Raw genomic sequence first — 27,952 nt, 5'->3', positions numbered from 1 at the left:
CGCAAGCTGACACTTTGCGGAGCGCCCAGAAGACAGCGAGCGACAAACGGTGAGCACAAACTTTTACTTCGTACCAAAAAATAACAAACGAGACATAAAGCCTTTATCCACACCGTGTCACTGCGCTTTGTCCGTGGCCTGTGAACACCGCGGTGAATTCGCCTTGTGGCCTGCTTTGGCGGATAAAACGACATTAAAGGTCCGCCGCAAGTAGCTCGGAAGTGTGCACTCCCATTTTAGGCAAGGCCAGGCGGAAGGGCAGGTAACGCTATCTTAGCGCTGCTAGCTTAGCACTGCTAGCTTGTCTTTTGGCAAATACACCTCATCGCGGGATCATTATTTCATTGGACCGTCAAAGCGCTATTAGAAATTGGGGTATTTAGTGCCTTACTGCTGCGACTTCCACCCAAATTGTATTGCTTTTGATGGAAGGAATGTGCTGGTTAGCTGGCTAACATGCTAACTAGCTTCTTAGCTTGCGGCGGCCCGTTAAAGCTAGCTAGTTAGCTAACGAGCTTTGTAACGGGACTTAGTGGTGTTGTCGCCCCTGTGAAGCCACGCCGTCCACGCTGCTTATCTCATTTACCCGGATTAAAGATTAATTCTACCTCATCTGGTAGCGGGTTCGTTTATCATTTGGGCAGGAATTACCTTAACGTTGTGGCAATTGGTACGTCGACGTGCGACTGCTTGCTCACTTATGCTACAGCCGCGCCTACAGATTTGCAGGGGTTTAGCGTGACCTCCGTTACCAAAAACATCATGCTGCCAGTGTGAGCCAATTAGGCACTTTCACACTCTAAGAGATGATAGACTTTCATTCGGCAGACTTGGGGGGGTTTATTATCACGCATAGTGCAGTCTAAAAGGAAGAAATGACTACTTGAGTGTCGTTACTTGTCTGAGATGCAGACTTGAAACAAGCACTTCCCCTCCAGAGTCTTGTCCTGGAGCACAGACTGGACTTTTTCGGAGGCTATTTTAGGAGGTCAGCATGAAGCCTTGGTGTCACTCTGGAAAGAGGATGTGATTACAGGTCAAGACACCCATTGCTGACATGATGTAGATGCATTCAGTGGCTGTTTTGTTGTAGTTGTCATCGCAAAGTTCACAACTGTTGCTTTAAGAGCGTGGTAGACCTGGATTTTAACATGTGAAACATGTTTTACTACTCTGCATCACAGCGGAATCTGGACCTGGATGCTCCTTTTAGGAAATAATGGAAATAGAAATTGTAATGCCATTCTTAACTGTCATACAAGTGCAAAAAGGGAGTTAAACACTTATATGTTGTTGTAGTAAGTTAGTAAACGTTCAAACTAATAAGCGACACAGCAGGCACAAAAAAGCCAAAGAAAAAGTGAGAACACCACTCACATTTTTTCACAACCCTTTCTAACCCTTCTGATACCCTAATGAAACTTGGATAAACTTTAGAGTAGTCCGTGTACAGCTTGTATAGCAGCATAGATTCACTATCCGCTGTCAACACACAGCCATTATTGTCTGAATAGCTGGCAACACCAGCGAGTGCACCTCACAGTGAATATTTAGTGTGAACAGTATTTTTATCTAGTACTGCCTTCATCCCCTTGGGCATGGAATTGACCAGAGGTGCACAGGTTGTTCCTGGGATCCTCTTCCACGCGCCCATGATGACATCACTGGTGCATGTTGGACATCTTGTGCTCTGCCTCCTTTCCTTCCTCAATTGGGTTCAGGTCTGGAGCAGGCATACTTGGTCACTCCATCACCTTACCTACATCTTCCTCAGCAATGGACTCGTCACCTTGGAGGTGTGTTTGGGTCGTTACCATGTTGGAAAAACGGTTTCCCAAGGGACGGGGATCATGCTGTGCTTCACAATGTCGCAGTCCATTTTGGAATTCATGTTTGCCCTACATGAATAGCAGCTGTCCCATTGCTGGCAGCACTCATACAGCCCCCGACCATGACACTACCACCACCACCACCATAATCTTCGTACTTGCTTGTTTGGTCAGTTATTTAGACAATAATGGCTGTGTGACGTTGACTAGTATATGTATACTGATCTACAAGCTGCGCACATACTACGCTAAAGTATATCCAAGTGTACTTTTTATTGGCATTGCCCCAGGATGTACTGTAATAAAATGGTTGAGAGGAGAAGTTGAGACTTTTGACTACTGTTACAAATACACAATGTATACCACATATACCATCACCTGCATACAGCAGTGTAAATCTTGCATATTCTGCTGGGATACAATAAATTAGCTTTTTTAGGGGCTTTATCAATAATACCGCCACGCCGCACACGTGCACAAGACCACGCAAACTGTGCAGGAAGCCAACATATAGAGTGATATTTAATAGAAATAACTTAATAATCATAGTCTCGGTTGTGTTTGCAGAAGGGAACTTGCCCTGAAAGTTGAGCTTTATTAGGGGCAAATGCAATCAAGACTGATTATTAAGTTATTTCTATGAAATGTCACTATATGTCGACTTCCTGCACAGTTTGTGTTGTCTTGCGCGCGCGTGTGTGTGGTGTGGCGGTATTAAGTAGAATCTTATCAGCGTTTCACCAGAACAATTTATCTCCCTGAAGTGGATGTGGTTGTCAGTAAATGTCATGTGCGAGTAATAAGATGACACAAGAGCCGCTTAAGTAAAGGATGTATATCCCCCCCTCCTCACATGAAGGGGGGGCAGCAGCTGTCAATCATAATCCTGTCCTGCTGAGTCAGCCACTATGACAGCTTCGCTCATGTCAGATCAGCCTCGCTGGACCGGGAAATCCTGAATGTGGCACTTGTGTACTGCAGCTGTGTGGTATGTTTGTGAGAAGTTGTTGCTCGTCACACTTGCAGCTCTTGGCCCTACATGGATACATACCTTTTGGCTCTGCAGGGTGAGTGATGTCACCACGGAGCGTGTGTTTGCTGGCATGCCTTCCCCTCACTCCTTATTTGCTGTCCTTTTTTTAATACCAGAGAGCAGCCTTTGTTTTGTTGGGAATGACAGCGTGTCAGAGTGTTGTTCAAAGGGGAGTGGAAACAGGGGAGAGGTCCGTCAGTTCAGGATGATATCCTTAAATGGCCCTATTTATAGTGTGTGTTAAATGTCAATAGCGTCAGTATTGGGGCGTACTCGCTCTACGTCAATCTTACCGTGCCTGGGTCCACTTTACTTCTAATGTCCGGCACGTTTGGCTAAGTGTGAGCGCGCTGATCCACGCCCAGGTACGTTTCCGCTCTTTTGGCACGATTTGGAGGAGGTGGTCTCGGGCCCAGCACGATTCCATGCACATGCACTTGTATAGTGTAGCAGAGTCTTGGAATAACTTTGATGCGATCGTTCCTTGCAGGTCATTCATTTAGTGTTTTCCATAACACATAATAACATCATTTATTTGTGGTGGCCCACCGCAAATAGATTTGCCCATAGCTGCTCCTTGCTCATAAACACATTATAACGGGACTGCCTGTGTAAAGCCTTAATTATGCTTCAGTGTCATCACTACTTGATTGATTTACAGCTCTTCTGGCGGGTGCTGATGTGTGACTTACTTTTCTCCACCAACACAAGTCTCTTTTTGCCTTTTGCCAGGGGTCCTTGGAATTGTCTAACGGCGCCCCTGGCCAATACCACATAAATAAACTGAAAAATCTACAGTTAATCCATGTGATGAGTATTGGCCAATCTCACACATGGGTGATCGGTATCTGCAGCATAAAACCCTGATGGGAGTATCCCTTGCTCATACTTATATTCGTATTTAGATAACTGTCATATTCGCTCAGATGGTCCTCAATTTGCACGATTGTTTCTTTGGTTTTGGTGGACTTGACATTTTTGCCAAAGTGAATCAGTGTTTCTGCTACATGTAATGGATCGTGGCGGGGCGCCATGGCTCAGTCAAATCTGCCACACCTTGGAAATTAGTGGGGGTTTTTTTTACGTGAAAACAATGTTATGTAATACAGTGTATGGATGGACATGTATGCTATATTAGGGGTGCCCAATACGGCGATGGTGAAGTTAGTGTTGGTCGTGTGTCACCTGCATGCTGACATTAAGCCCCCTAGCGATTCGCTCCTGTACGGCGGCGGCATAACAAAAGTAGAGAACAGATGTCGGCAGGCACACACGGATAATGCAACTTTCGTCTTTATTATTCAGATTGCGGATGAACTAACTCAGCGGTAAGATGCCTATATCTATAATAAAAGTGATCCGTTCACTTGTAGCTGCTACTTATGTAGAAAAAAAAGTCAATTGTTTCATGGCAGGGCTTTGCGTCATGAACTCTAGTATAGAAATGTTTTCTCCAAGTTTGTTTGTTAAACTACTATACTACTAAAGTTAGATTGTATATATGCTATATGTTTTATAGTAAGAGGTAGATCATTTTGATTGTGTGCACCCCTGATGTACATGTACAATGTACATAAATACTCATATTTGTAAATAAAATAAATAAATATATATATTCTCTGTTATAGTGGGAGAAAGATCTTTGGAACAAAGTAGCCCATAGGCTGAAAAAGTGTGAGCACCCCTGTGCTAAATAGATACACGTATAGCATATTATTTACATATTGACCATGTTTAAGTTGAAATAAAATATCTATCAAATAACATAAAAGCATTTCACTGCACTTTATTTCGCAAAAAACTGCACCGGAATCACCTGTCTGCCCTGTTGGCACTTGGCAGATAAGGAGTGGAATAAAAGGTTGAGAGAAAATAAAATTAATTAATGCATTTGTTGTTCAAGCCTGTGGAAACGACCCTAATTTTGACATTATTACCGACAGTACATGTAAATATATTTTTTTTAATGCATGCCACAGTGACGCAGCAGCGGCAGTCCGCCTCCCATGCAGCCTACCACCACAGCTTAAAAAAAATCCGACCAATCTCAGCTCTGCAGTCCGTGTCGCTGTTGACTCAAAGTTAGAATTTTTTGGAAGTGCATGTCAAGCTTCGCCGGAGGGTTGGAAAGGGGAGCAGCCAGCCTGCGTAGCTCACGTAGGTGCTGTGATGTTGCAGCATGATTCAGGCTTAACTCCACTTGTTAACACGTACATACTCACTACTTCAGCACTACTAAATTAGATGATGCCATCTAGGCCCGCCCCCAACTATTACAAATAGATTGCCGTCCTGTGGGAAACACTGTAATGATAATCGACACAATTCATAATAGAAATAAAATAAAAAAGTCTTAAAATGATCCATAAGTGAAACCCACAGCACGCTCGTTCATCCGTGACTACATTCATGTGCATAATAGACCATCACTCCTCCTCTAAGGAATTAATGACAGCGGCTGCCTTGAACAAAATCACAATGAGTCAAAATAAGAGTGGATATATGTTGCAGAATTTGTACATTCTCACCTCACTGGCCACAACATTAGGAACATTTGTGTTATCTGATGTGATTTAAGAGCTGTAGTTGCAGCACTTATTTAATCTTCACTGTCAACTTCAGCTTTACAGATGCCATGCGCTAGTATTCTGTGCAGGCCACACATTTGTTTTGTGGCTAAACATGGTAGCGCCAGGCGTCATTGTAAAGGTAATTACCGCCACCTCGTGCCACCGCATCAATTGGTTGTATTTGAGGACAACAAAGGTAGGTGTCTATTTGAGGTGTGGCATTTATTTTTTCAACTAGAAGACTCAACTGGCGATTTAATTATGGGACATTGCCTATAAGATCAGAGACCATAAGTTTTGTTTTTGTTTTTTTTACTGTTTTGAGAGCTTTATTGTTGTAATATTTTGCTTCCTTATTTAGCTACAAGATGATAAAGAAATGTACGCTCAGTATGATTCAGGAGTACAGTTGTATACCACTGCGTAGCACCACAATAATAAACACATTGTTGACGTATCCCTCCCTGACAGCGTCAATCAAAAGTATACAGGCAACTTGTACTGGATGTGATTAGTGCAGGTATACCTAATGATGTGACTGGCAAGTGTTGCGCACAAGAGGCCTTTGTGTTGGCGGCTGGTATTTGTGTCTTGGCAGCATGCTTTGCCACCTTGACAACATGAGCACACCAGAGCTGCTCCCACACTTTAGATTATTTCAAGTTGTTTTCGAGATTTAAGTTTATTTTGTAACGTGTTAAAAAACATAAAACTTGTCTGCTGACTTTGTGGAGGATCAGACCTGCCTTTTCGGCACAAGGCGTCAAGTCCTTACAAGACAAATGGCACGTACTTACTAGTGGTCTCTACTTAACAATCGCTTCACAGTGTTTATTGCAAGGACAACTTTCCTTGCACTGGTGGAGATTCGTGAATATGAATTATTCACACTGTGACCACATGGTCACTGCTTTCCATTGAAGTCGGCTGCTGCGGTCTTTGTGCACCGCTCCGAGTATTTAGATGAAGTGTGCTGTAGAAAAAAAAAACAGTGTGGGAGGAGTCATCTGCTTCACACAGTGTCTCACATTGGCTTTTGATGCTTTGCAAAATGGTTCATTATCAAGTGAGGCTTTTGTTTTCATTGCACAGGCTTCATTGCACCGTTCTTAGTCATCAGTGAGACATTTGTAGTAGGATTAATAAAAGATAAAAGTATGTTTGCTTGGGGAAATTATATCGTGTCGTGTGTAAATGCTGCTTTGGGAAAAGGAACTCTTCTAGTCCTGAACCACTGCACACAAAAGTGTGAAAATGTGGCAAAACATTCAACCCGACATCTGTGGCATCCCCCATGGGTTGGACTCAAAATACTTTCGAAGAAATGCTCCCATAGATGGGCTGTTTCAATTAGTGCACTACCATATACAGTCAAACCTGTCTATAGTGGCCACTAAAGGGAAACGGCAAAAGTGGCCGTTATAGACAGGTTGGTGGCCATTTTGAATTTGTGCGCGCACATATTAACATGTCTGTGATTAGAAGCTTGCTGTGTTTGCAGATACATATAATTATACTGTTACATGTTGACCAGTAGAGGGCACTGTGGGACTGCGGATAAAAGTTGTAAAGAACAACTAGGCTTGTTATTCTACACCACCCACAGAACAAAGCTGTGCTACTATACAGTATACTTTTATATACGGCAGAGTGTCATTACAGCTTTAGTTCATCGGGAAGTGACGGTGCGATGTCACGAGCAGGAGAGCTAGGCTGAGTGCTAGCTGTGAGTGTTGAGAGTTGGGAAGTGTGTGGATGTAAAGTCCTGCAGTGTTCTCCGCTGTTAATAAAGCGCTTTAAAATGCATCGGCGACGTGAGTCTCCCCTTCCCCACAACAAGGGACATTACAGTACTGACCAGTGCACATTGTCTCACACCAGGAAATAAACGGTGTCACTGTCTGCAACAAGCTCCAAAGAAGACGGCTTTTTTATGTCGAACAACTGACAGTTTGTGTGGATCTTGTGAATGATTGTGACTGAGCTACGACTCAGTAATTAAAGTCTACACACAACGGCTTCATTGATTTAAAAAACAAACTGCTTTAGTCGGTATTTTGGGCGCTGTATGCGGTCAGATATTGACCAAGGGATACAAAATAGGTTTGGCATTCGACAGGTGACCGCTATACACAGGGTCTATAACACGTAAATCTCCCCCCCCCCCCCCCCCCCCCCCCCCCCCCCCCCCAAGCGGCGGCTATAGGCAGGTGGCCGTTATATACAGGTGGCCGCTAAGACAGGTTTGACTGTATATATTAAGGCTGGGCGGTATGACCGCAAATCAATATCGCAATAAATTGGGCAGTTTTACCTCGATAACAATAAATGCATGATAAATCCCTGACCACTATATATCTTTGCCATCTGAAAATAATTGCAGGAAATGCAAATTAACTGCTTTAACTGGCCATGTGACCATCTATTAGTGACATCAAATAAAGCATGGAATCCTTAAAAACTGCTACCAACAGCAAACTAATCATGGTTTCAATATAGAGACGCTTTTATAATGTTTTTATTATCTTGTTCTTTATTTGTGAATTGTCAATTTTGCATAATTGGTCATGATGTAAATGTTTTTAAAGGCTTTAAAAATCCATATATTTCAAGTATTTGTATTATTCGGAGCGGCGTTATGATGAATACAAACAGGAAAAAAAGTATTTTTAGCACATGATTGGGAAAGCACTATAGTACGTCACAGAGAGCATTCATCTTTCCAGCAGCGCTCCAGGATCCAACCGATAACATGGCTAGTTAGCTACGTCAGCCAGTGCAGCTTGTACGGCTAAGATGTAATGGCGCGTCACCGCGAGTTGCTGATGTGAGCCAAGAAAAGTTGTGGGAGACTTATTTTATTTTTTTATTAAAACACCGAATTTGTTGACAGGCAAAATAACGTTGGTTATCGTAGTACATTTCGGTAATGATACATTTTCGGTTTATCGCCCAGGCCTAGTATGCGTACTATCAGCGTTTACCATAAGAATACAATCTGTGACTTTCGTTGTTTTTTTTGGGGGGGTGGAAGATGCCGTCTAATTATGACTAATTTGCTTGACTTAAAGCTCCAGTCAGAGTGCAGGGCCCCAGGCTAACTTTTTATGTCACAGTGTCAACACAGTGGCTCCTAACTTTTAAAGTTTAGGAGCGAAAGCAGAAAATCTAGGGGCACGGTTTCCACTGCATGTGATTGATCGTGGTGGTGCGCCATGGCAAAATGAAATTCACCACACCTTACAAATGAAATAAAGTACATGTCCCGTATTGACTCACTGTCCTTTATTACCGTGAGAATTAATGGCAAAATGAAATTCACCACACCTTACAAATGAAATAAAGTACACGTCCCGTATTGACTCACTGTCCTTTATTACCGTGAGAATTAAAAATAGTGTGCAAAATGTGGCGTCAATTGATGACAGCTTGGCACAGGCTAAGCCTATCGATGGCAGCATGTGTGATCGCTCTCCTTTCAGTCTCATTGTCATTCCACTTTTGTGGAATCTTTGTTTATACACTTTGCTTGACTCTCAGTTTCTCTGGCGGCAGCTAGCTAGCGAGCTACAGTTATCCGCCTAGCCTCTGGTCCACGGACTCCAAATGTAACCCCCTTAAATGTAACATTAATTGCGTTATTAGGGCTTTCACAATAATTGGAATGTCAAGAGCTTTTAAATAAACAATATAATAAATAAACAAAAAAAGACAAAAAACTCAATGACAATAAAGTGAACTCTGTCTCTGTTAAGAAAAAAAACACTCCAATAAAAAAACACACGCAGTTATGTAGTGTATTGTTAAACTAATGTAGGGGGTCCAGGGTTTCCCCTAGGATTTTTTTGAAGCTGTGGTGGTGGGCTGTATGGGAAGGTGGACTGCCACGGCTGCGTCGTACCACTGCTGCCTTTACAATTAATAATAATTAAAAAAAAGCAAATAGCAATTTTTTTTATGCCTTATTTATTAACGTATTTAAAATTTTTTCAACAACTAGCTTGATGAACTTGAACATTGCAAAAGATGCTGAGAGCACTGCCAACATTTACATTGCACTTTATTTACAAAGCACATCTCCACTCAGTGTGCTCATTTGTCCTTAAATGCGGGTGTCATGTTTGAACAGAACATTTACGAAAATAATTCAAGTTGAAGCAAATATTCTTTGGTGAAGCAGGCTACTCGGCATCAGCTGGTGAGCTACTGCTAGCTTAGGAGCCACCTGTTGGAGACCCCTGCCATAGCGTCACTGTCTACAGTTGTACACACTACGTGTTTCTGTTGCACAACTTCGACACACAGCTATTGTTTTAAAGACAAGCCATAAGTATTATAATGATAACAACACAGCAAGATTGTTAAGTGGCACTTTAAAAAGTAAGTTGTTATGATGGTCGATGATTGATGTATCTCATGAACGTAATAGCCACTTGAAGCTCCGAGTTAACTAGATTCCATCAGCCAGACGTAAACAAAAATGCCAGAAAGTGGAATGAGATTCAAACGTGAGCGATCTCACACACTGGCATCGATAGGCTTAGTGTGACGTGTCAATTTGACTACATGTCCCGAAGTGTTGCGTAACTGGCCACTGGGCAAGTGCCAGCAAGACAGATGGGGAATTCCGGTGTATGCTTAACAAATTACAGCGCAGTGAAACATTTTTATGGTATTTTAAATTGTTTTCAAACTAATTGTGGTCAATATGAGCGTAAATAATATACACATTCATACAATATATTAAAATTGTTTTCAAGTTTTTAAAAAAATCCCAATTTTTAAGGTGCGGTGGCTTTTATTTTGTAGTGGCGCACCGCCATGATGAATTACATGTAGCGGAAACCCACATGAGCTGGACCACATATCTGTGTTGGCAGGGCAAATTGCAATGTTTCTGATGTCCATCAACATGTCGTCTTTCACAGTTCAGGCAATTCGTACTGTCAGTCAAACATTTCAAACTTTTGCCGAAATGTTGGCTTTTCAACTGTATTGAAAGATTGCATTTGTTTTGCGATGTGGCGAGCGACACTGTCTGTGAGCGTGTACCGTTTTGCTGTGTTGTTTTTTTTTTTATATTTACTTTGCCGATCAAACGCCTCATTGACTGTCGGGATGAAGGTTCGGGATGAAAATACAATGTGCTGACACAGCAGCGGCATGACAAAGTGTCAGAAGTCTGCCTCCCACGCAGCCCACCACCACAGCTTCAAAAAAATCCTAGGGGAGGATCACACACCGAAATTGACTTGCAACGTAAACATTCACATTTCCTCTCATTTTCACATGCGCGTGTAGATGAAAAATTTACTCACGATGTCTCATATCTTATTCGTAAATTGCGACCATTTAGTCGCAGTCTGGAGCCCTGGAGTGGACATTTTTGAAAACTCTGACTCAGCGTATGTACCGTAGGTGGATGGGTAAAACGGAGACTTTTAGTTTGACAAACGTGCAAAATTACTGTAGATCTTGCGCAGGTTGAGGGCCGAGACCAGAGATCTTGGGTTCAAAGAGGTTGGTGACCACTGATTGGCCAATTTTGCCCAGTATTTCAGATATGGATGGCGCTTCGCTAACATTTCATTGCTACCAAATCCGTGCTTGTGGTTAAAGACGTAGTTGCAGATGCAATTGCAATTGCTTTATTACTGTAAGCAAAGTTTTTATGATACCCTTATTTTATTACCACTGTTAGACAGGATGTGCGCCGCTCTTATTTTGAAGGCCGAAACAGTGGTATATGTTAAAAAATATATGATGACTATTGCTAAGTAAAATAGCTAGCTGGGTACCTCTTCCAGCAGTGGCTGTCGTCCTTATTTCACACACAACTTGCACAAAGTCTGTGGGCATCCTTTAAAGGCTATGTTACATGACCTAAAACACAACTTACACAGCCTGAGTGGCGCACACAGACACACACACACACACACACACACACACACACACACACACACACGGCTGCATTAGCATGCTCCGCTAAACTAAGCTAACACAGCCAGCTTACACTGGCCATTGCTGTATATGAGCTCACGCTCGGTGACAAGAGTTTCAAAGTTTTTTTGCTGATTTAGCCGGTGTTTCAGTTTGCTGCCTCGACATGTTTAGTTCAGGGGGGGGCTGGTCAGTGTGAGGACATGCCGCTATGAATGAGCCATCCGCTGGGGAAATATTTAGCCACACTAATGCTGCGTCTGTGTAGGCTCTCAGTCGTACAGGAGTTGTCCATGGAAATGTTGTAAAATGAGGAGGAGCAGCATTAGTGTGATCGAGGAAAAGGCTTCTTGAGACGTCATCTGTACTTCTGTGTAGAAGGTGTCGGACGTTTCGCTCCTCATCCGAAGAGCTGCTGATTGAGGACCACTAGCATGCTAGTGGTCCTCAATCAGCAGTACATCTACACCTGAAAGCTACCAATCACTCTTTTCAGGACAGCGAGGTTAAGATTTTGGCCAAAGAAAACAGATGGTTTGAAAGAGGAGTAAAGGAAGCTATTTTTGTCAAACAACAGAACCCATCATTGAATCGGAATGGTGGTTTGAGGTTTAATTTGGACCCTGTGTTCAGCAGGTTACTGAGACCAAAACCCACAGCTCTTTGTCTTGCAAATGAGGTGAAGGCAGGGCCGAGCCAGAACAATAGATGCTAACAAGCCAGTATCAGAGTCGTTCATACCCAATTCAGGGAGCGACACTTCCCTTTTATCGTAGGTGTGAATAACAGGATAGGATTATACCACTGCTCCGCCCAGGCTTAGTGTAACAAACCAATAGGAGGAGGGTGTTGGCACACCAATTCCGCCCACTCTTACTGTATTTAAGGCCTAAGCTACCAGCACTTATTAGTTTGCTGACGAAGCTCTTCGGATGAGGAGCGAAACGTCCGACACCTTCTACACAGAAGTACAGATGACGTCTCAAGAAGCCTTTTCCTCGATCACACTAATGCTGCTCCTCCTCATTTTACAACATTTCATTCACACTTTCAATTGCTGTAAGATTCCACGTTTAACGGTAGATTCTGGTTTTATTGGACAATTCCGTGTTTTCAGCTGCAATTTCATTGATGCAGAAAAGGTAGCATCTGTGGCGGTCCAAATATATTCATGGCTATCCACCACAAATAAATAACTTACAGTACTTAGTTCTTGAGTTCCTACATTTTGACAGTGTAGTTCTGTCCCAAATTAATTATTGACATTGCACACTTAACATTTTTTTGCATCCTCTCCTTCTTTCCTTTTTAATTGTGAATTGCAACCACTGTAGTTAGTTCCTTCCCTGCTGCCATGTAGCCAAGATAGCCATGATTGAAGGCGGTTAGACTCAGTCATCCCACACTTACCAATAGAGGCATTAATTATTATATTTAAAAAGAAACATTCAATACGTTACAAAGTCAACACAGAATTAAAAAATCCCACTTCACCCAGTTTTGGTCTCTGCAGCCCAATTCGAATGACCCACTTGGCTAACCCAACTGACTTAGCGCCACATTGCGTGGCAGGGACTGCAAGCCCTTAAAGCCATAGTCCCGCGATTGCACAATTTCCTCCTCATTACAGGTCACACTTTCCCTCCCAGCAGATTTTTTTTTTATAATTTGCTACAAAAAATAGACAACAGTGATGTTTTGCAGGATATAAAAAGTGGCAATTGACCAAAAAAATATATCTGCAGGGTGTGTCCTGGTGCATGAAAGCCAGCTGATTGTGTCATTCTGAGGAATATAAGCAGGATCCATGAATCATCTCCCCCTACCACCAGCACACACGCCTGCACACCACAGCTGGCTTGTGTTAGACAGAGGTCACATATTCTTCACCTCCTCCTCGCTGAAGGAGCTCCACTTAAGGGTGTTCCCTCCATTGTTGTGTTGCCTCGGGCCCATAACCTCCAGGAATGACAAGAATCCTTCCTTTCTGGAGTGGAAAATCTCAGAAAGTGCGCTGAAAAATTCCTCACTTCTGCTCTCTGTGTGTGTGTGTTTTATATTTTTTAAATGCATTTGTGTATCTTCATTCCTCTGTTTTCTCTTCCCATGTGTGCATTGCAGACTGTTTGGCTGTCTGCTGAAGTGATCCGGCCATGCGTGAATACAAGCTAGTGGTGTTAGGCTCTGGTGGTGTGGGCAAGTCCGCTCTGGTAAGTTTTCCTTCGTAAATGTCCCCTTCACCTCTTTGCTCATCTAGACAACTCTACAGATTTTATTGGATGGTTTACAAGCACCTGTTTTGAATTCCACTGCAAAATTTACTCAGATTTTTTTTTTTTTTTTTACTTTTTATTTAAATGGGTCTAAATGAAGAACAGATTGCAAAGTCTTTCTTTTGTCACCACAAGGCCTTTAATTTCAGGAGACCTCGCCTGATACATTTTTCAGTGCTACATGTAGCTAACTTCAACCAGGTGTTCTCTCATCCCTTAAAGCAGTGGTCCCCAACCTTTTGAGTCACTTTGTGACCCCACCAACTAGCTAGAACTACTTTCTTCACCACCAAAAGATGAACTGTACTAGAACTCTGCCAATATAATGTATCACTGAGCCATCAGTTCATATCAGACAATAAATCTTTGAGATGACTATGCTTTTAATAGCTTCTGTTACAAAAATAGCATAATTCCTCATAAAAGGTGGCCAAGGGTGGTTATTTACCTGTAGAGTGCCAGGCCTGCATTATGGATTTTTTGGTTTTAAAAAAATGTAATTTAGAGCGAGTTGAATACGGTCACTTGAAGTGAACGATTGAGACTCGGTGTCTGAGTAGCGGAAACTATTTGAGAAAATATGGTAATCATGAAATCATTAAGGCCATAACTCTTGTCCAGAAATGGTTTCATATTTTGATGGAGCCATGCGTAATTCTGTCTGCTTTGTGTTTTCTCTTACAGACAGTTCAGTTTGTACAGGGAATCTTTGTGGAAAAATATGACCCAACAATAGAAGACTCGTACAGAAAGGTGAGTGTGAGAGGAGGGAGCGGTGGTCTGATTGCTAGCAGCTGCTCTGTAGGTTCATGTCTTGTTGATTTTGCTCTCGTCGTCTCCAGTGTGCCGTCACGCCCTTCTTCTTTCTGCTTCTTGTCTTTTCTCTCCATTTATTCCAATGCTATAATTCCTGAAATTTTTAATCTCTGACAGTCAGTCTGTTATATGCAGATTGTAAACTGTAAATGAAGCCTGCATTTACTGGCTGTGCATATGTATGTTTGATTAAGCCATCTGTCCTTTTCCCCTTACAGCAAGTGGAGGTAGACGGGCAGCAATGTATGCTTGAAATTCTCGACACAGCCGGCACAGTAAGTAGACTGCATGCCATTGACATTTCTGTCAATAACACAGGATTGTAGCAACAATCACTTTGAAAATGAGTGAATCATAAGAACTTGTTTACATGGCCTATATAAACAGTTTGTTTCTAAGGCTGCAGGCTAAACGTTGTTGAAGACACTCCTAAATGTTTAATCAGCAGAGATGTATTCATGACTTGACACAATTTCCCACATACTGATTCTAGTCAGCCATGTCCTTTCACTGTGATTGTTTTATTAGCTTTGTAAACAGCCAGTGAGTCCAGCAATGCTTTCTGCTGAAAATAACTCAGTTTCAAGTATTGACGTTCTTTTTTTAAATCCCAGATGAGAAATAATCACAGCTTTGGCCTTCTTCTTTTTAATTCCGTCCATCCTCAGTGGTAGTCAAACGCCGGCGTGCTAACTGGTTAACATTTTATCTCCAAGCACCACTTGTGCTTAAGCAAAGTCTCACAGTCGGAAGATTGTGAGCCGTCCAGCTCTCCTTCATAATCCGCAGAGGTTTGGAACAAATCAAGAGCCACTGGAAGCTGCTGGAATCTTGTGTTTTCATACAACATGTGGCTCGATGGTGAACAAACAAACCTATGGGTGTTGATAATCCACCCACGCTCCATATAGGAATGAATTGCCTTATGACAATCAATTCCTCTGCGTCGCATGTTTGACTTTATCAGCTGTGTGGACCCAGTGACATCCTGTGGCTACTTGACATGCAATGTTCCACAGTGGAAATAGAACTGGACTCATGGCTTGTTTTTCCCCATGCTTTCCGTATAGGAGCAGTTCACGGCGATGAGGGACTTGTACATGAAGAACGGCCAAGGCTTTGCCCTGGTTTACTCCATCACAGCACAGTCCACCTTTAACGACCTCCAGGACCTGAGAGAACAGATTCTACGAGTAAAGGACACAGAGGATGTAAGTGCACACTTGCCGCATGTGATCATTTTTTTTGTTGTGATTCCACATCATGGTTGAAAGGCTCTGAGAGTAGAGAGCACATAGATTATAGTCACCTCCCCACCGCCTGCTTCCGTGTTCTCAGCCGCCTACATTGTTCAGTTTCTATGGAGACCATTCAACGCTCAAATCCCGGCATCTTATGCAGGGCAATTACAAATTCGTATTAGCTCAACACAATGGAGGCGGTGTCCTGGTCCACTTGTGTGTATGGAAAGACAATGAGAGTGCACACAGTGCAGTTTGTACACTGTGCATATCATTGTGCAGTGCATGTCTCTGGGTTTGTATTGCTTCATTTGTGGAGCATTCCCCCCTCAGAGCTAATTGGTTTGATCCTTGTTAAAACACTGAATGTCTTTTATCAAGCTCTGATGAGTAATTGTTAACATAAGACAATTAGCAGCTGATCTCATTATTGTTGGTATCCCCACTACTGAGTATGTCTGCAATGCAATGAGGCCCTTGTAGAGTAAATCTGGTTTTCTGGTGCTGCAGATGTCATGTCATGTCAGCAGGATCAAGGATGCCCTTTTTTGGAGATCCTTGCAGGGGAACGTATGTCACTCGTCCCCCCACCCCCTTTTTTTTTTTTTTCCTCTACCTCCATGAAACCATACTTTGTGGTAGCAAAGTTCCTCTCTTTCCAACTCTTTTTCTTTCAGTGCCTGTTTCTCTGTTTCCCCTTTCCCCCAATGCACTGCATAGTCCGGGCCTTGTGGCCGCACTGTGGTCTGGCACTCTTGTGTGAATGATTGGACCGTTGAGCATAATGTGCAAGTGAAGCCCGAGTTCATTAAAGCCACACTTGGATATGAGGTTGTGGTGTATTTTTTTGTTGTTTTTATTAGTAGTCTGTGTGGTTAGGGAGCCATGGTTGGCCTCAGGCTAGCACTGATTGCAAGATTTAAGGTGAAGAAACGCTTGATAGGCTCTCACTGAGTTCCCCCCTCTTGAAAGATCTTCTAAATGGAGTGGAGCCTCAAAAGACACACAATTCAAGATTCAAGAGAGTTGTATTGTCATTTGGAGTTTAACTGTATAAAATCCTGTAAAAACGAGTTTGAGCCATTGAGAGGAAACATGATGATGACCAAAGAACCGGAAATGAATCATTTGTAGCAAAGCAGTAGACCTGGCTCTAATAGAAAAAAAAAAAAGAAATTTACAATTCAGTAATCTGCACATTTGTCATTGTGTTCGTCAATTGTCATTAAGTTAATGTGTACAGGATTTGTTTTGACAGAGGCTAGCTTCTCTTATACTTGCATGCCGGTTATGAATGTTAAAATGTGTCTTATGGTAGGAGCATTAATTTGTTACATTCAGTGGTGGGAAAAACAGATTTGAAGGTTTTTGTAACTGTTCTTGTGTCCACTTTGTCACTGCCAGTATCTGCCTCAATGGTGATTTAAGCCTCTTAACCTATGACAGCTTTGACATCTGTTTATCTTTGCCCCCTCACAGGAATGCACTGCCAAGGAATACACTTGCACTATTATCTTTTTCATCCGCACTTGTATTTGTAGAATGCTTTTAAAGGTCCTTGCAGAGCCGGCGCACACATTGCCGGTTGCCGCCGCTGCTGCTGCAGCTGTTTTCACTCTCCACACGCAATTTAAGAGCCAAGTTGGCAAGCTGGTAGATGTTCATAATATGGCTAAGCTCAATTACAAGTCTTCAATGGGCTTCCTTGCAAAGAGGTTTAGTAGAGCTGCACTTGAGGGTTGCATTGATGCGTGGAGGGGTTTGTAGCATATTGTCTCACTGGTAGAGCACAGACGTGCTCGTGGAGGGTCCTCAATACCACCAGATTCCTACAGTGCTCAATTACCAGTCTTTTAATGACTCCACTTTAAGCACAGCGTGACCACATTCCATCTAAAACAACAAGTTGTTAGGCACAACTAATAAATGAGAGCGAGCAGTCAGCAGTGCATCAACAGCTGACTTCCCCAGCTTCCTTTCACGTTATGTAAGGGAGGTCTTGTCACTTTTCCGTAACCTGTCTCTGTCTGTGCTGGTGTGTCTGGGATGGCAAATTGGTATGACTCACTGCTCTTGTTTGTCCGTTCATTCAGGCCACTCTTAACTGTTCCCTTTCAATCCAGTCACCCAGAGCATGCCACAGTGGGCGGGAAAGGGCCTGTCTATGAGATGTTAGCACGGCGTGGTGTCTTGGAGTGGGCTGCTGACACTGAACATTTTTCCTTCCCCGCACACGCTCCATCCTTCCACCCCTCTCGCCATCCTTTTTATCACGGCTTGGCTGAAAGTTTGTGTTAGCAGGGCATACCACAACTCTCCCAGGACCCCCCTGGGAGAAATGTCGTTGGGCAGTTCAGTCCAAGCGGCTTGTTTTGATATCAAACATCAAGCACCAACCTCTGTGGTGGGGTTAACACAAACATCCCAGTTTCCTGTCGTCTGCCCTGCGGTCAGAAGGGAAAATGGATAATGGACCCTGGTGGATTTTGTCCTCCACCTCCTTTACATTTTCTTGCACAATCCCCCTGCAGAGGAGGGGCTGTGAAGCAAGCTAGAACATGTTGGGATGCTCCCACATGTCCTGTAAATATGCAGTTTTTCCAGATTGCAGGGAGTAAAGGCAGGGATTTATTTGTCACAACCCTACCACAAATAAATGTATTATTGGCACTTGTTAGGGAATGTTTTCCACATGATTTCCTTAACACACACACACACACACACACACACACACACACACACACACACACACACACACACAGTCCAACGCTGCCATGTATGGTGCAGGGCGTCCATATCATGGAATCCAGCGGCAATTTTTGCAAACATTCAGGAAGGAAAGAGCTGTTATCCCGGGGCGGGGCCCACCGTGACTTCCTGCGGGCAGGCAAGTTCTCCAGATAGCCGCTCAGGAAACAGCAGGCAGGATGCGACGCATCCCGACACCCCGACAGAGCTCACGTTGTATGCGCTTCCTTTTTTAGTGTTCTGTTTTTTCCACAACGTCACAACAGTGGGTACAAAAGGAGAAGTGGTGGGCGTTTTCCTGAAACCACTTCTTCACTAGCCAGGCTAGAAATGACAATTCTGTAAGAACAAAACAAGCAGCGACCATCATTATTGTATGCCATCATTATGTAACCTAAATGAGTCGTTTGTCTTCCCAGAGGGGACACATTGATCCATTTGGATTGTCCTTGTGGCTGTCACATTGAAACTTTACCAATACTCTGTAGTTAGTCATCTCAATTGCTTGACATGAGCAACTTTTTCTCAATAGCTTGTGTTGTTGTTGTGTTGTGCTGTACCTACTAAACTATACCAACCTTTTTTCTTTTTTTACTTTAAAAATGATTTGGAGTGTAAGAAAGTGGAAAGGAAAAGGGATCTCTCTTTGACCACATGGGCAAGTATTATCAAGTGCATTGCACAACACAGCAGAAACAGAACCAATTGTAGTTGTAATTGCTGTTATAAGTAAACTGGTCTGTCAGCATTAATAGCGCCGATGAGTCCAACAACTGTAAACAAGTGTAACACACACCAAAATTTAACTTGAGATATCTCCTCTTTTAAACCACTATTTGTTAAGATATGCTAGGCGGTGGTGTTCTTACTTTTTTATTGGATGAAAGTGTAGTTTGGCACCTGTTATTTGTTGGAACCTCCAATAAGTGGTGGAATCTCAGGATGCAGAAAGGGATGTTTTTTAAAGGACAAGTATACCATCTGAATATGCATACCGGTGGGCCACCTGCTGCTGCAACTATTAACAGATTGTTTTTGTAAGTATACAAAGGTGTCAAAAGTAGTAACATCTTCCACCGTCTCCTTATCAGTCGTGTTTTTTTTTCCCTACACAAAATTTGCTTTTTGCAAGTATGTTCTTGTGCGTATGTATTAAATGTTGCTGTTTCCTCAGGTCCCAATGATCCTGGTGGGCAACAAGTGCGACTTAGAGGATGAGCGCGTGGTGGGCAAGGAGCAGGGCCAGAACCTGGCCAGACAGTGGAACCACTGTGCCTTTTTAGAGTCCTCTGCTAAGTCAAAGATCAACGTCCTCGATGTGAGTAAATAACACTCTTATTTTATTCCCATGTTCATTTTTTCACAGGACTATATGTATTTTTTTTATGTAAGCCATGGTATGTCACAAAAGTGAGTACAGTCGTCCCTCGCTACATCGCGGTTTGAACATCGTGCACTCCCTCTATTTCGGTTTTCCATAAAGTAATTAATAACTGTTTTGTGGTTGAATATGGCCTATTAGTCATAAAAAAACACACACACACACACACACACACACACACACACACACACACACACACACATATATATATATATATATATATATATATATATATATATATATATATATATATATATATATATATATATTAATATTGATGTAATTGAATTGTTCTTATTTGTGGCCTAAATTAAACTTTTTCCAGCATAAAAATGGCTAAATGAACTAAAATACAAAGGAGAAGAAGCATTCTAAATTGTAGTATTCTGCATTGGCCACTAGGTAAACACGTTTTCTTTGCCGCAATACGCAAGAAGTGACACTTGGATACAAAATAGTCAGTGTACAACTTTGACAACAGTGTAAATATTAGCACCTTTATATATATGAAGTCTTCCCCACCTACAGAGATACCTGTACATATGCACACTCACAGTACATACGTACTTCCCTAAATTACTCACTGAGTTAACCAGGGTGTTATTATGTTTTTGGTTTTATTACAGCGACGGTGATATCAGCAGTATGACTATAGTTTTTTTTTTTTTTACAATGATGTGCATTACAGTAATTATCAATCTGTTCACTATCATAGATAATCATTTCATTACTACAATTATGTGTGACTGTTTCAATGCAGTATTGTCATTGTAATCACTATCATAGTTCATCATTTCATGACTGCTATTATGTGTGATTGTCATTGACGGCATTGTCATTGTGGTTGTTATTGTTTTATCCTTTTGTCCTTATGTCCTTGTTCCTCTTTATAGTTGTCACAGACATTTATTTGCTAATGTCGTTCAGTATGTTTCTGTTGTTCTGTTCTTGTTGTCACAATTGTTGTTGCTGCTGTTGTCCTTGTTTCTTGTCTCTTTTTTTTTGTCCCCCTCTCAACCACCCTTTTCTTTTCTCTTCTTCTCTGTCCCCTCCTGGTCCGGTCCAGTCGCTCCAAATTTGCTTAATAACAAGCATCAAAGTCAAATAAATTCTGTATAACAGGGGAATTAAAGGCTGGACAGGACAGGGGTAAATATTGTGTCCCCTCATAATAACTCAACACACAACTGGCAACACCTGTATGTTAAACTTAGTGGGCCCAATTGGCCATTTTTTCATCCCTCGTGTCATGTGACTCAGGTGTGAATGGAGAGCAGGTGTGTTAATTTTGGTGTTATCTCTCTGACTTTTTCAAATACTGGTCACTGGAAGTTCAACAGGGAACCCCATGGCAAAGAACTCTGAGGAAGGGTCGGGGGTGTCAGCCTGTCAGTGCTCACACCATATGTCGCATACTGCATCAAGTTGCTCTGCATGGCTGTCATCTAAGAAGGAATTTTCTTCTAAAGATGATGCACAAGATAGCTGGCAAACAGTTGGCTGAAGACTATCAGACTTTAAGACATGTATTACTGGAACCATGATGAGGGCTGATGAGACCAAGATAAACTTATTTAGTTCAGATGGTGTGAAACGTGTGTGGCAGCAGCCAGGTAGTAGTACAAAGACAAGTGTGTCTTGCCTACAGTCAAGCATGGTGGTGGGGGTGTCATTGTCTGCGGCTGCATGAGTGCTGCTGGGGTTGCATGAGTGTTTCCACCGCCAGGGAGCTAGAGTTCTGTGAGGAAAACATGAATGCCAACATCTTCAGTACTGTGACATTGAAGCAGAGCAGGAAGTTGTAAACTTTGCCGCAGGGTGGTATTCCAAAGTAAGGACCTCCAAGATGACCACTGCCTTGCTAAAGAAGCTGTGGGTAAAGGTGATGGACCTAAACCATATTGAGCATCTATGGGGCATCCTCAAACGGAAGACTGAGCAGTGCAAGGTGTCTAACATTCACCAGCTCCATGATGTCATCACGGAGGCCTGTAAGAGGATTCCAGGGGCAACCTGAGAAGTTCTAGTGAACTCCATGGCCAAGACTGTTAAGACGGCGTTGGAAAATAATGCTATTCACACTGAATATTCACACTTTTCATGAGGGGTGTACCCACTTTTGTTGCCAGAGGTTTAGACATTAATGGTTGTGTGTTGAGTTATTTTAAGGGAACAGTGAATTTACAGTTATCCAAGCTGTACTACTTTACATTGTGTCAAAATATTGTTTCTTTAGTGTTGTACCATGGAAAGACAAAATTTAAATATTTGCAGAAATGTGAGGGGCGTACTCACTTTAGTGAAATACTGTAACTCTTCTACTCCAAAAACAGAAGTGTAAAAATGTGTCAAAATATGCGCTTTTACTGGGTTGCCTGTGCTGTACATACACCACATGGTGGCGCTGTTATTAAACCCTGTAAGTTTGATTGACTTGAAATTTCTCACACAGCTCAATGTGCTCTACAATACCACCACTGTAACTTTAGGTTTGTTAGCCACCTTTAAGGGACCGACAAGTACGTGTGTAAAATTTGGCCAAGATTGTGTGTAAAAACATGGCTGCCATCAAGTGTCTTTGCAGGGGCGCAGGTGGAACTTAGCAACTATTTGTCATTGCATGTGTGTAAGGATTATAAAACGTTGAGGATTTCTGTATTACATGAATGCTAAGTTCCAAAGCATGTCGTTGAGTGATGAAATTACAAGTATAAGTTGCTGTGTTGTAAATTTTGTCCATTTCTTTTTCCACTTTCTTCTGTATCTTTCTTGTGCAGATCTTCTACGACCTGGTCAGACAGATAAATAGGAAAACACCCGTGGAAAAGAAAAAGGCAAAAAAGAAATCCAACTGTGTGCTACTTTAAAGATGCCCGCTTTCCTCCACCCCCTGCAGCAGCTCTGAGCCAGGTGTGTGTCCATTTTTTGTCTTGGTCTTAAATCTCACATAAGCATTGCACCAATAAGGTTAATTAATGTTGTCTTGCAACATTCACGTGCTTGTTGGCATTATTTCGTTGCAGCAACTGTGGTTTTGCTCAGGATAGATTCAGAGAAAGGGCTCCCCCTCCAGGCAGCCAACGGTACTGCCAATCACCTTGTTGAAGTAAAAGCTGATAGTGTAGTTAGTCATGAAAAATGCCGCAATAACACACAAACTTTTAAACGGAATTGTGGTTAAAATGGGGTCTGTCCTTTTTTTATTTTTATTTTTTTTAAGTAATTGATCTCTTGTGTTTTAGTAGTTTACAAATGGGTCTGGACCGGCTCATCTCCCTGACTCAGCTCACAAAAGTGTCAAGTGCTTGCATTTGCATGCTTTTGGGCACCTGCATGCCCGAATGAGTCACTGCACTACAACGCTGGATTCCAATGTGGAGCACAGCCGAGTCCTGCTGTTGACTGCTATGGGGAAATCCTCATTTGTCATCATTTCCCTGGAAGCTCCACATTTTGTCCCTGTAAGTGGGAGGAACATGCAACCCAAACTTTTTGATATTAACCCTGGATTAGTGAGACAGACAGTAGCATTGTGCCCGGCTCAGACAGCAGGGCACCCCCGAACGCCCCGCTCTGTTTCCCCCTCGCACCGAATCCCCCGCCGTGTGTATGAGAGAGTTCACATGCTGACAAACCCCGGTGACCCGACACTAATGGGATTACATCCCAACTGTGCCAGCGCTCGCAGCACACACTGGCACCTTCACCCCTTGAGAGGGCTTACAGTGGAGCGGCTGGACAGAAGGTTACATGTTAGTGGTCATATTGAAGCCACTGCAGGGCAGGAGTTTGTAGTGTATACTTGCCCCCACACGCATTGCATCATCAGTGTGCCACATATGTCCTAATTCCCAGGGCACGATGACCTCTGGCTCGCTAGTTTGACTGCTCTCATTAAACATGAGCATGTCCATGCAAGCTATTTAAAACAATATTTTCATGCGAACAGTTTGTACACAGTTTAAATGCCCATCCATCATTCATTCGCTCTGCAAAATACACTTCCACCAGCATCACTTGCATAAGTGCACACATTACATTGCTACAAAACACGCACACCTAATCTACATGAGGAATTATTCATGCGCCCTGTAAGTTCACCCAAAACTGACTTTTCGTTTTTTTAGGCTTAGGGTTTTTAACACACACCAAATGTGCGCATTTCACTCTGTGATACTGTATTGGAGTTTTTTTATGTTGCCTTTTGTGGACGATGTTCTTGAAGACCCGCAGCCGTATGTCTTACTTTCTCTGATTATATCTAATATAATGGGTAATACAAATGTACAGGTGACTATATGATTCTTGAAGACCCGTAGCTGGCTCAAATGGCCTTATAGTCAGCAGTCACAGCGCACCCTGTTGCTTTGGCATGCACTTGGCATACAAATGTTTTCATTGGTATAGGGATGTGACTTGTGGAGGAAGTTTGAACATGGCGCCCTCACTCTATTGTGCGTTTTCACAAAGTAATTAACTCAAAGTATTGCTAGTTTTTGGTTGAATACAGCCTATTATAAGTAAAAAAAAAAAAAAAAAGCATATTTAAGCAAATTATGCCTTTTCAACCATAAAAATGAACTAAAATACAAATACCCTCAACAAAAATCGAAATGCAACACTTTTGTTTTTGCTCCCATTTTTTATGAGATGAACTCAAAGATCCAAAACTTGTTCCACATCCACAATATCACCATTTCTCTCAGATATTGTTCACAAATCTGTCTAAATCTGTGATAGTGAGCACTTCTCCTTTGCTGAGATAATCCATCCCACCTCACAGGTGTGCCTTATCAAGATGCTGATTAGACACAGTATTAGTGATCAGTGCACAGGTGTGCCTTAGACTGCCCACAATAAAAGGCCACCCTGAAATGTTTTCGATGACACAAGGACCAGATGTGATCGGCATAAAGGCATTTATTTCAGGTTTAAATGATCAGATATTATATTAACAGGCACAATAATAACATAATAATAATAATAATAATACCACGGGCTACTGTTGAGGCCATAATCCATGACAACCTAAAACTCAACTCTGAACCTCCGACGTCACTTCCTGTCGTCCTCACATCTGTCCACCCGCCACTAACGTCTGCTAGGCAACACATATGCTGCAATATACATGAGCAGGAGTTTTGTTTACATCTTAAATGTCTTATTTACTTTTATTATGTCTACTATATTAGGTAATGTGATTCTAAAGCCATTAAAAGCCGCCATTACATTACATTGATGAGACAATAGCCACCGAAAAAAACAAGGAAGTGCTAACGTGGGAGTCTGTCTTATTTATGTCTAATGTCTTTCTCTGATTATATCTAATATAATGGGTAAAACAAATGTAAAGGTGACTATATGATTATTTCTTGTGTAGAGGGCTCTGGATGTAAACAGCTTTTCTATGCTCTTAACTACGAAAATATTCAATTTATTAATATTGACTCCTAGTTCAAGGAAATTCATGTATCATGGTCGAGTCTGGAACCAGTTAACTACAACAAATGAGGGACGACTGTAATAGTTCTCCTTAATAGTGACTATCTTTCAATATTAGCATCTCCTCAGGGATTTTTGTAGGTGTAGTGTGGTTAGGTGGCCAGCAGAAGGCGCTTTGTTCTCTTCGGAGCCTGGTTGTAAATACATTGAGTTAACTAATGGACAAAATGGACTAACACAAAAATAAAAAACTTTGTGGACTGGACTGCTGTTTTGCAGAAATGCTGTAATGAAGAACTGTTGCCCTGATTGGAACGTGCCAGCATTCCAACAGCTCCCCCTGCCCCTCCATCCCTCCTTCATCCATCAGCCATAAACGGTGAATCAGCTGACCGAACAGCTCCTATCAAAGACGTGGGGTGATGTACGACAGAGACAGACAAATAAAACGCTTGTGTGTGAGAGAAGGAGAGACAGCCGGCAAGAGAAGACCTTAGCTCTGGCCTCTGAGGACACTTCCTGTTTGTGTGTGCGTGCATGCATGTGTGTCTGTGTGTGTGTGTGTGTGTGTCTGCGGTGTGTGTGTGTGTCATGAAGGACACTCCATGTCTGCACCAAACTAAAACATGATAAAAACGCAGGAAAAAGCCTCTGACAGTATATAAAAGAAAAGAAAAAAGTCTGAGCTGTTTAAACACGGCTAAACGACAGCAGCGCCCGAACCCTGCCCTGCCCTTTTTTTTTTTTTTTTTTTTGTTGACACTTTTAACAAAAAAAGAACATTTAAGAAGTGAAACCTTAGAACTGGTGATTCAGTATTTTTCCATCTTTTTTTCAGTTTATCGTATTTGAAAGAAGTCATGGACCTATTTAGTTGTGTGATATATAAATGTTCTTCAAAAACGAGCATGAAAAAAATTTGCATCAGTTGATAATTGTAGATGTGTGACAACCAAGTGGAAAAGTCAGATTGTTTTTTGTTTTGGTTCTGTTATTTTTGGATGGCCATAAACATTTTCTCCATGCCTGTCATGTCAGTGACGATAGATCAAGGTCTATAATCTGTATTATTTGTATTCTTTTCTCTATTTTCCAACCTCTTATTGTTCATGGACTTCTCTTCTGCTGATATCTCTCTCTCTGATGTGACTTAATTTTATACGTAGTCACTGGGATTTCATAGCTCCCACATAATATATTCTAATGCCATTTTTTTGCATAATAATAATGCTTCTTCGGACGAAAAAAATGGGTCTTTTATAGAAGAAATAAGGGGGAAACGAGGAATGATTTCTATGTCTCTTGAAGCTGAAATATATTATACTAAACCAACTCGAATAATGCTTCTTGTGTTTTTCTGTCAACGATGTTCCAGCGTTTATGGATTATTAAAGTACATTTTAGTACATTTTCATGATATTGGTCAATGTATTTTTGTGAATTAAACTTTTAACCAAAGTGCCTTTGATGTATTTATGCTTGCGGCGCAGGAGAGTAGTGACCACCAGGGGGCGCTAGATGAACACATCACATCCCATGCATTACATAACATGGCTCCCTGTACAGTGCATTTTTGTGAGTTCTTTTGGATCCTTTTTTTAAAAAAAAAAAATTTAAACAGTCTGGATTATTGTATATTTTCAAAAATATTCCATGTTGACCCACATGCTGTATAACAAATCACACGAGATCCCACCAAATTGCCACATCACAGCAGTAACAGTGGAGTTTGGCATTTATTTATTCCCCTATGCCCCCCCTCCCACTCCACCCACGGCTGTGATGCTATCCTCAAAGATGGAAAATTGGTGCTGTGTGCTCTTCACACACAACTTGCAAAAAAAGTTTGAAAGACGCTACTTGGTGCTCAAAGCCGTCTTTTTTAAGTACCGGTAAGTAGACCTGCCACTTTCCTGTCTTGTCTGGTTTTACAGTTATGGTCATTCTTCGGGCTTCTGTGTAAAATGCACAGGCCACTATTTTGATGAACTCTTAACTATTTGAAAGAGGATACTGCTGCTATAAACTAGCTTTTTTTCCGGGTTGCTGCTGTGTGAACCGCGATGACTGGTCAAAAGGAGGTCGGCCCACTCCGTTTCCGGTGTGTTGCTATACGGCAATATTTAGCTTACCCTGCTTTCTGTGTAAAAGCCACACGTGAGTACTTTGAAGAGCTCTGATATAAATAGGCTACTGCCATGAAAAAGCTGGCTTTTTTCCCCCCATGTTATTGTTTTGTGTGAATGACAAAATAGGTGGACAAAATAGTCGACCTTCCACTTTTCCAGCATTTGGCTGTGTGAAACTTCTACTTCTCTGGGTCATACAATTACTGCAATATTCTGTTTCCGTGTAATATTTGAAGACCTCTGTGTAAAAGAGGCTATTTTGTTGGGATTTTGCAGCGGTACACTCCCTCATACTAGACTACTTTAGAAGTTTCACCAGATTTCCAGCTCATCTGCTCCTATGCAAACGCCTTCATTAGGCGCCATGTGAAAAGCTCCGTTTTTGGTGTCCCTGTCCTGTAAGGAGAAAAGAAGTAGTGCATCATCATCTAAGCTACTTATGGGATGCAAAGTTATTTTTTTTAAAGTGTGACTCAGCGCCTGGCTCTTGTTTTTCACTCTTATCACCTTCACTGCAGCCTTGTTGGTGCCTTAATCCTGTTAGTGCTGT

At 42.1% G+C, this 27,952-nt stretch overlaps 1 protein-coding gene across 2 annotated transcripts; it reads left to right on the top strand.

Moving 5' to 3' along the window:
• The first annotated feature begins 2 nt into the window (after positions 1-2).
• LOC129185896 (ras-related protein Rap-1A-like) lies at positions 3-26,614 on the top strand. 2 transcript variants are annotated; one of them, XM_054783522.1, is made up of 8 exons: positions 3-49; positions 13,494-13,582; positions 14,330-14,398; positions 14,680-14,736; positions 15,532-15,672; positions 19,625-19,768; positions 22,609-22,741; positions 25,553-26,614. In XM_054783522.1, exons 2-7 carry the CDS (start codon positions 13,526-13,528, stop codon positions 22,696-22,698), a joined length of 558 nt encoding a protein of 185 aa, XP_054639497.1. In that variant the 5' UTR covers positions 3-49; positions 13,494-13,525; the 3' UTR covers positions 22,699-22,741; positions 25,553-26,614. The 2 variants fall into 2 exon arrangements, with proteins under 2 accessions (XP_054639497.1, XP_054639496.1); XM_054783521.1 differs by lacking the exon at positions 3-49 and adding an exon at positions 2,796-2,896.
• Positions 26,615-27,952: the final 1,338 nt, after the last annotated feature.

The sequence above is a fragment of the Dunckerocampus dactyliophorus genome, chromosome 8 (assembly GCF_027744805.1).
Source record: "Dunckerocampus dactyliophorus isolate RoL2022-P2 chromosome 8, RoL_Ddac_1.1, whole genome shotgun sequence".
Taxonomy (NCBI): Eukaryota; Metazoa; Chordata; class Actinopteri; order Syngnathiformes; family Syngnathidae; genus Dunckerocampus; species Dunckerocampus dactyliophorus.
This window is presented reverse-complemented; position numbering and strand designations above follow the sequence as displayed.